The 9175-nt window shown below is 44.6% G+C and overlaps 1 protein-coding gene across 2 annotated transcripts in view; it reads left to right on the top strand.

Annotated features, from left to right (window-relative positions):
* Positions 1-4503, top strand: part of mmp16b (matrix metallopeptidase 16b (membrane-inserted)) — a 14497-nt gene extending 9994 nt beyond the window's left edge. The window contains exons 7-8 of one of the 2 annotated variants that reach the window (XM_030363671.1): positions 720-841; positions 2715-4503. In XM_030363671.1, coding sequence (XP_030219531.1) covers positions 720-841; positions 2715-3130 — 538 coding nt within the window. In that variant the 3' untranslated portion in view covers positions 3131-4503. The remainder of the gene's footprint in view (positions 1-719; positions 842-2714) is intronic. The other variant, XM_030363672.1, reaches the window with a different exon arrangement.
* Positions 4504-9175: the final 4672 nt, after the last annotated feature.

A 9175-nucleotide genomic window follows, 5' to 3' on the forward strand; every position in this document is an offset into this window, starting at 1 on the left:
TAACCCTGGTGGAGTAATTGAGACCCGAGAGTATATGGAGTTTAGGAATTATCTATTTTGAGTGACAGTTTGCTCCACATTAACTAACTTGACATCATGATGTAATGTTGAACTACATGGACGATTTGCCATGAATTAGTGATAGAGGAGCCTTCTGTCTTAGAGATTGGTCTGGATGTTACGGTCATAGGCCTGAAAGACAGTTAGAAAATGTGGCCTATGAAGAGGGAGAGAGACAAGGCAGATTAACGAATGTCCTTCTTATACTCTTCTGTAGGGTTATGTCTGTGTGTGTGTGTGTGTGTGTGTGTGTGTGTGTGTGTGTGTGTGTGTGTGTGTGTGTGTGTGTGTGTGTGTGTGTGTGTGTGTGTGTGTGTGTGTGTGTGTGTGTGTGTGTGTTTGTGGGGGTACGTAGGGGGGTGTTTTTGTGTATTTTTGTGTGTCTGTGTGTGTGTGTGTGTGTGTGTGTGTGTGTGTGTGTGTGTGTGTGTGTGTGTGTGTGTGTGTTTATGTGTATGTGTGTGTGTGTGTGTGTGTGTGTGTGTGTGTGTGTGTCTGTGTGTGTGTGTGTGTTTGTGTGTGTGTAAGACTCTGTTTTCTCTGTGTAAACATATTTGTACATATATACATATACATATAGAAGCACAGCTTCTATATGTAGTTCTACATATAGTTCTTTATGCATTGTGTTGATGGTGGCTGTGTTCTGGCCCCTGCAGATACTGGAGGTACAATGAAGACATGCGCACCATGGACCCCGGCTACCCCAAACCCATCGGCGTGTGGAAGGGCATCCCGGACTCGCCCCAGGGCGCCTTCGTGGACAAGGCCAATGGTATGAGTATGTGTACCTTTTTTTACTCTCTCGCGCTCCATGTCACCAGCACCGCACGGGGACTAGCGCCGTTACGGTGCCCGTAAAGGAGAACTACCGTCAGGGAGGGCACAAACACACACGCTGGGGCACAAAGGGCAAACACACACACACACGCTTCGGGATAAAAGGTCAGAGTTCAGCACACGTTGGAGTCACAGCCGTATAATCGGTATAAACAGGGAGGCTTAATCTAAGCTGGGACCCATTATACTTTATTACGCAGGCCTGTGCAGCCGTTAATAATGAAGACTATCGATAACAATCGGTACGCCGCTGGTCAGTAGAGAACGTAAAGCTAGAGAATGGTGGGAGAGAGTGAGCAGTTAAATCCCCCAGCGTCCTTTAAGGGAAGATTAGCAGCACAAGTGATGGATGTAGCGGCGGCCATTCTTAATCCATCTTACATAAACTAGCGGGAGCACGTCACATGTTGAGCCTTTATGGTGACACAGTCCGAATGTACATCTGGCCACCGCGAGCCACAACAACTTAATAACTTACTTACACTCCCTGCAGCCTTCCTTTTGTGTAAGGTTTATTTAAAAACAATAATAATAGTGTCAATTTAGAACATAATATACTCTTGCATGTTAAGCAAGAGAGGACACAAACATGGAACGGCACATTTGATGCCAGAGTGAGCCAACCCTGGGTTTATAAAGGTAACAAAATATGAATATTTATATATTAAGAGCCTTTCTCATAATTATGTTACAGCGTTTGATGGAAGAATAACAAAGCACCACCTACACAAACTATCCTGTATAATAAGTACAGGATCTTTACTCTTTACTACATTATATAACAGATGATTGATCTTGTGACTCTCTTAACAAATTAGCCTAGCTAAGTGAGTTATATTAAGACCAGAGGCAGTCCCACAGATAATATAACAATTATGTAGTTAAGTTAATGCTTAACAAACACTTAAAAAAATTAAATTAAGTTTATTTCTTCCCACCATGCGAGTGTAGTTCGCTGTTAAGATATAGACATTTGCTCCATTTACAACCGTAACCAATATTTTGCTTGCTGTGTTAGTTCTAATGCAAGGTCTCTAATAATCGTACCGTTTTACTTTTGTGATCAGTATCCAGCGACGTGAACATGATTTGAAAGCATGGTTGTTCCCCTTGGATGATACCATTCCAGGGTAGTCAAATTGCCCTTTTAAGTGTTTTTTATTTGACGGTTAAATGATGAGTCAGATTCTGAACGCTGTTCTTCTCTACGGCTCAACAACGCCTCTGTCAATTTAGATAAAGCCATGCATGTTATTCATTTTTAGGGGAATTAATGGAGAGACAAAAAAAACACAATGTAGCAAAAAAAGTAATAATAAGTATATTCTAAACTTCGGATACTTTATTCGAGACTATAGGTGAGAACAAAACTCTTAGACGGTGGTGGATTTGGAGGTTGAAGACCTCAACTCCGTGTCTTTACCTCATTAAACCGTAAAAAATAAACCCTGTAAAACTGGGAGGATAAAAGGAACACAACCATGCTTTCAAATTCAAGTTTCATTGACATATTCTCATAAAGTAAGTGCAAAAAAACTAAAACACACCATGTCAAAATATAGCACAAATGAACTGCCCTTGTCACGGTTAGCGACCAGGGCCGCTAACGAAGCACAGCCGTCGCAAAGAGTTGCTACCAAGACATTTTCCTGAAATTCTTGGTCCAAGATCATTATAATGTCGAAAGAAAAAATCGATATTATCGGTTTCCATCCCCACCCATCGACATCCCACTCCCCACAATATGGCCATTACCTAGTCGCGCTGTGTGAATGAGGGGAACCCAATGCCCTCTCCCTCTGTGTGGCCCCCAGGCTTCACCTACTTCTACAAGGGCAAGGAGTACTGGAAGTTCAACAACCAGATGCTGCGCGTGGAGCCCAGCTACCCGCGCTCCATCCTGCGGGACTTCATGGGCTGCGACGGCCTGCCCGCCGACCACGACTGGGACTGGAGCCCCCCGATGGTGGAGGAGCGCCACTACGACGGCGGCGGCGGGGGCGGCGGCGCGGGTGGAGGCGGTGGCGGCGGCGGGGGCGGGGGTGACGTTGACATCGTCCCCAAGCTGGACCCGGCGTCGGGCGGCACGGAGAAGGCCGTGGCCATCGCCATCCCGTGCGTGCTGGCGCTGTGCATGATGGTGCTGCTCTACACCGTCTTCCAGTTCAGGAGGAAGAGCACGCAGCGCCACATACTGTACTGCAAGCGCTCCATGCAAGAGTGGGTGTGAGGACAACGCTACACTACGAACTGAGCCGGACTCAAATCAATGAACTTGTATAGGAGGGATGGGGGGGGGAGGGGGGGGCTCTGTCGGTGGTGTCCGTGTGATTAAAACATTGAAAAAAAAACTTCCTTGAGTACTGCACATTGGAAGACGCAGGAAGGCGTGCTGGACATTGAGGCTGCCTCCTTGACCCAGTCGTCAGACTCTTGCATTAAAACTCTCGGAACTCTTCGTCTGCTCGGCTGAGGCGGAGAGAGTGGTGAGGTGAGGTCAACATCGTCTTCAAGAGGAGGAGAGGGACGGAGAGAGATCTGGAGAGGATTTGAGGGAGAGGACGAGACACTCTTCGGTCCGACCTGTGTGTACATTATGTATCTGCTTAATCTCTCTTTTCTTTTTTTTCTGTATCTTGAAAATGAACTCAATTAAGCCAGACAGCCGAGAGGGAAGTATTCCTGTCTCTGCACGCCTCTAGAGCTGCTGTCAAGCGGATGAATTAGATATAGGCTACTACTTTCCTTTTTCCTCTTTCTTTTAATTAACTCGCCCTCTAGCTGTGCTTCTCAAATTGGGAACCCTGTAAAAAAGATTGCTGACATCGTGAAGAAGTAATGCGCACCAAATATTATCTTTACTTCCAAAGACAATGGCTTCTGTTTTTGTTGCTGTTTTCTGGGGATCGGCCATGTTTCCATGGCAGTCACATGATGGTTTTCAGCCATCTCAAACTCCTCTCTGAATGCACCCATTACGTCTGTTCCATCTCCTGAATCCCCCCCAACGCAACGCAAGCTGCGATTTATTAAGAGCCAGCCACCAAGGGCTGTTGCTTCAGTCTTCATAAGCAGGAGCCAGAAATATTTTCGGAGACTGCCTTCACACATTTATCACAATTAGCGGGCTCCTCTCTAACTCTGGCGCTCTATTCTTCTCTTTCCCTCCCTTTTCATTTCTTTCCCCTCTTTCCAAGTATAGCCGTCTTCTGCAGGACCGGGCAAAGAAGTGTGTCACCCCAATTCTAATTTGAAAAGTCATTCATCTATTACTGATGGGTTTTTTTGTAGCCTTGACTGAGCGTGCCAGATATGAAAAATATGCATCTGTGTGTCTGTGTCCGGGATGAAAGTGTGAGTAAGGGTGTAATAATGTGTAAATATTTCAATTTCAACTGTATGATGAACGAAATTGATGGGCCATCGTGCGTGTTTAAATCTAAGAGGCATGCGTCAATCTGAGAGTATGTATGGTTCCTGGGCAAACCGTCTTTAAATGGCCTGTGGCCGCCTACCATCCATATTATAATGCAACTGTAAGGCATTGTTGCTGTTCCATGTTTACTTGAAATAGACTCAAAATAAAACCATTCATGTACATGATACTGCCTAAGGAAAATTTCTTCAAACTATTTCAGATCAAAGCCACCTTGAAACATTTGTTTTGAAATGTTTAAACTTATAAAGAGAGTCCAAATGGTGTCATCACCTAGTTCCAGAACTACGTACTACGTATATTGACTCTCTAACTGTCCTCACCAACACAGTCCGATCCACTGGGTGACTGCACCAGTGGCTGATGGGTGTTGTAGTCCAGCAGAACCAGGGGCTGATATACTATGTAGAACGCCCTCTGCCTTCAGTTGTCCTGTCCGCCGTCTTAGGGGTCTTCAGGGCTCATACCTAGACAGTATCTCCATGACAACAGAAGGCCCTCAGTGTATACTGAGGGTAAGAGGGCAATTACTGAGGGCAAGAAGGTGTATACTGAGGGAAAGAAGGCAATTACTGAGGGCAAGAAGGTGTTTATTGAGGGGAAGAAGGTGTATGCTGAGGGCAAGAAGGGGTTCCTAAAGTGGGTTTTTGAAATGCAGCAGCTCCTTTCTCTCTCATTGACTGTATTCTAGAAAATACATCAGCAATCACTTTTCAAGGATATTGGTTAACCCTAAGACCTTTCAACAACTATCAACTTAACAGCCTATCAATGAACAAAAACAGACTATAACAACTTTACAGTGGCCGTCGTTGTACGGATATACAAAAAAATCTTAAATCAATACAACTACCTCAATTACGAGGACGGTACAACACCTTGAGACGATCGTTTTCACACGTACCTGACTTGAACATATTCTAAAATCAGTGCAAATAAAAAGAAACACTTGTGCATACAATCCTTATAAAACAACGACACAGAAAGCAGTCTATTGCTTCCTCCTGCAACCCACCAGTCCATGGCCGCGGTCCCACGGGCAGCCTGCCACTTGAGCCACAAGGTATTGAGTGTAGAGGCTGCTGCAAATGAAAAGGCAACTGGGTCCCATCCTGCCCAGGTCCTTGTTATCTGCAGACTGTGGTGAGTGCCCCTTTAAACCCGCTGCCCTGACACATGCTGTTATGCCATTAAGGGCTAATTTTAAGTGTCACTAATGGAGGTGGAAGGGCCCTATTAAAAGCCAGTCGATACAGCCAAGATGCAGTGACGTGGGAGTGAGGAGGCTGTCTGGGGTGGCTATCGGCGTTCACCGCAATCAAGCCCACACACTCACACACACACACACACACACGCACACACAAAGTGGCACTGTGATTCCGCACAGGCACAAACACACACCCACACACTTACTTGCATGTACGTATGAATACACGCACACACATGCGCACACACACACACACACACACACGTACATGCACACACACATGCACATGCACACACACAGTGTTGATTGATGTATGTTATGTAAGCTGCAGAACGCAAGGCCGATTTAAAAAAATATATTGCTTTTTTTCATCCCTTCTCCCCGGAAGGCACTTGAGTCATTAAACTTACTCATTGGTATGAGAAGCAGTGAGATGGTCGAGTAGCTAAAAAAGCCACGATCCTCGATTAGGTGCGATAGCCAGCAGATGAAGCAGGCTGTCGATATTGCATGCACCGTTCGAGTAATGTCTCAGCAATGTTATGTTGGACGAGTCCATTAATATTTCACATCAGGATAATGGCTTATACTTTAAGGTGCTTCACAGGCACGAAAAGTGGAAAATATATTTGTTTTGTCGTCTAAATAGTAAGGAAGCAAAGAAAAAAATCCTAATAAGTTAATTTCATGGTAAAGAAAATTGTTTTATGAAACGTTCTGCATGAGGGCCTACATCAATATGTTTGTGTAATTTGACATTCTTCATTGTGTGCTTCGTAGAACGTCAGTAGTGCAGGTTAAACAACCGTGTAATGAGACCATTTCAAGGATTTTACTGTGTGTGTGTGTGTGTGTGTGTGTGTGTGTGTGTGTGTGTGTGTGTGTGTGTGTGTGCGTGCGTGTGCGTGTGCGTGTGTGTGTGTGTGTGTGTGTGTGTGTGTGTGTGCGTGCGTGCGTGCGTGTGTGTGTGTGTGTGTGTGTGTGTGTGTGTGTGTTTGTCTGTCTGTGTGTGTGTGTCTGTGTTTGTTTGAGCATGTGTGTTGGTGAACAATATCTTAAAGCTTTCATTGGAGGAACATGAGTCAGTCTTACACAAGACCTGGCACTATATGTTAGCGGAACAGGGGGATCAGAACCTAACAATAGTCTACCAGTCACTGATGCCAATCAGCCCAAAGAGACGGAATCAATGAGGCAATCAATTCCCCTAATCAATTAGGCCAAGACCAATCATTGTCCATCAAAACATGGCATTCACTTCATGTTGTGTAATGAGATCACATGCAGGCATAGGGACAGAGAACAGGAAAAGAGGCAGGTGGCAAAGGTGAAAACAGTGTCATTCAGACGTTGTTTGGGTGGTTTAGTTCAGGTCGGATTCTTTCTGGCGGTCACACATTAGATGTGGCATGGAGATGGGATTCCACTTTTTAAAGTAAGCACTTTTGTTATTGATCATTTAAGTATATATTGTTTGGTTGCCTCAAAGGAGAGAGAGCGGGAATGGGCTCACACTGCCAACACCAGACCTCTCCCGTTATCAGGGGACAGACTGCCTCCATCAGGACAATGACCACCCTGCAATTGGTGTCTAATGCTTTCTGCAAATCTATCTAGGAGGGAATGTTTTTTTTTATTTCAGCCTCCAGTTGCTGTATTGACATTTGATATTTGATTTTGACAAGAGATGCATCTCCTTCACATGAGATGATAATCCTCTCTCTCCCCTTCTGTCCCTCTATGACTTTCTTTGTCTCTCTCTCTCTCTCCCTGGTATTACCTTATTGCAAACATGCCAGCATCCATCCAAGCCAACCCCATTTCACCGGAAGATGTCCTGTCAGTGATGCTTATGACAAGATTCCCGTAGCTTTTTTTTGTGCGCACCACCCAAACAAACGCATGGTATGCGTGCACGTGGGAGTGCATTATGTCCGGGAACTACAATTACAATTTATTACACACGATATGAATTGAAAATATAATCAATGTGAAATGTGCTGAAAGTAGAGTAGTAGTGTGTCATTTCACAAAACAGCATAGATTTTCTTTTTCAACATTAATTAATAAAAAGGCTGAAATTATGGATCCCTACATTAAAGATCAGTTCAGCCTACCCAGCAGCAAGGCCCTCATACAAAAACACAATCTGTTCAGGGCTCTGGAACTAACTCTGTTTGGCTTTCGCTCTCCTCGTCAACGTCTAAGAAAGCTGACGTGGTTTTACTGAGAGAACCTCGACGTTCGGAGCATCACAGATCATCATAAATCCTGACCGAGGATGGGGCTGCGAGCAGCCCTTGCTTTGTGAGCTTGTTTCAGCCACTGCCAGCAGGGCAGGAGTGGGCCTCCACAGAGGTGCTACTAAAAGATATGGGCTGTCCTCGTGCCAGCGGCCAAAAGATGTCCGTTAAACCAGCGGCCCTCTGAACCCAGTGTGGGCCCACCGCCCTCGGCCGCTGCTGGACACTCAAGTTGTGTTACATTTATATGTTTGTGTTGTTTCTTATGAGTATGGATTTTTATGATGGCTGATGATAGGTAAATCTTTATCTAAATATCCATATTATTTTTTCATATAACTAAACTATGTAATTTCCCCATCAGTCTGAAGTAAAGTGAGGGCAAAGTAGAAATCAATGCAGACCCGTCTAATGAGGCTGAAACGCCCCCGTGTGTTCAAATCGGGAATGTTCCATGTTCTCATTCAATACAACAGTCTGTAGGGCAGCAACAAGACAGTTATAAACACATGCTTTAAAGGTGCTTTAGGATAGATTCGAGGGTTGTAAAGAGAGAGCGTAGCAGGATTTTGATACTAATCAACCAATAAAAGTCTCCCTCTCTGCACCCTCCCACGTTTCCCACCATTGAGCAGTGTTACGTTCATGAACCCTGGACTCTCAAGCAAAAGAGATTTGTTTCCGGCTCATGTCTGATTGGTTAGGACTGACCTGGGAGTTGTCAGATTGTTGTCTCAAACTGAAGGTGAAAGATGGCTCGACCATTTTGAACTATAATTACGCTCAAAATCTCCTATCTTAACTGATAGGCTCAGCATTTATATTATTAATACACCCACTCATACACAAACTGTGTGTGTGTGTGTGTGTGTGTGTTGTCTGTGTTTGTGTGTGTGTGTGTGTGTGTGTGTGTGTGTGTGTGTGTGTGTGTGTGTGTGTGTGTGTGTGTGTGTGTGTGTGTGTGTGTGTGCGTGTGTGTGTGTGTGTCTGTGTGAGTGGGTTTTTGAGTGTGTGTGTTCATTTTGCTCCCAACACACAGAAGCGCAGGTTCACCTCAGATGAATGAGGCAGCGTTGGTTGGGCAGGGAATTGGACGCCGCTCAGTTTAATAATTCATGGCAGTCACAACCAGCTGATGATGGTGAGGACACCATTTAAAACTTGTGTTTTAATCAAGAGATCAAATCATTGTGCTCATCCATATGCAAGGCTAAATCTCCCAAATCTTCTGAGGAGAAATATAGTCTCTATAAGACTTAAATAATATGTTTCATAAACCTATAGTCTCATCTTGTTCAAAGGCCTATAATAGCACTACCTGCCAGGGCACAAGATCAATATATTTTTAACCCAAGCACGCTGAATACACCTTACTATGTACATTCTAAA

This window comes from Gadus morhua, chromosome 8 (assembly GCF_902167405.1).
Source record: "Gadus morhua chromosome 8, gadMor3.0, whole genome shotgun sequence".
NCBI classification, from domain to species: domain Eukaryota; kingdom Metazoa; phylum Chordata; class Actinopteri; order Gadiformes; family Gadidae; genus Gadus; species Gadus morhua.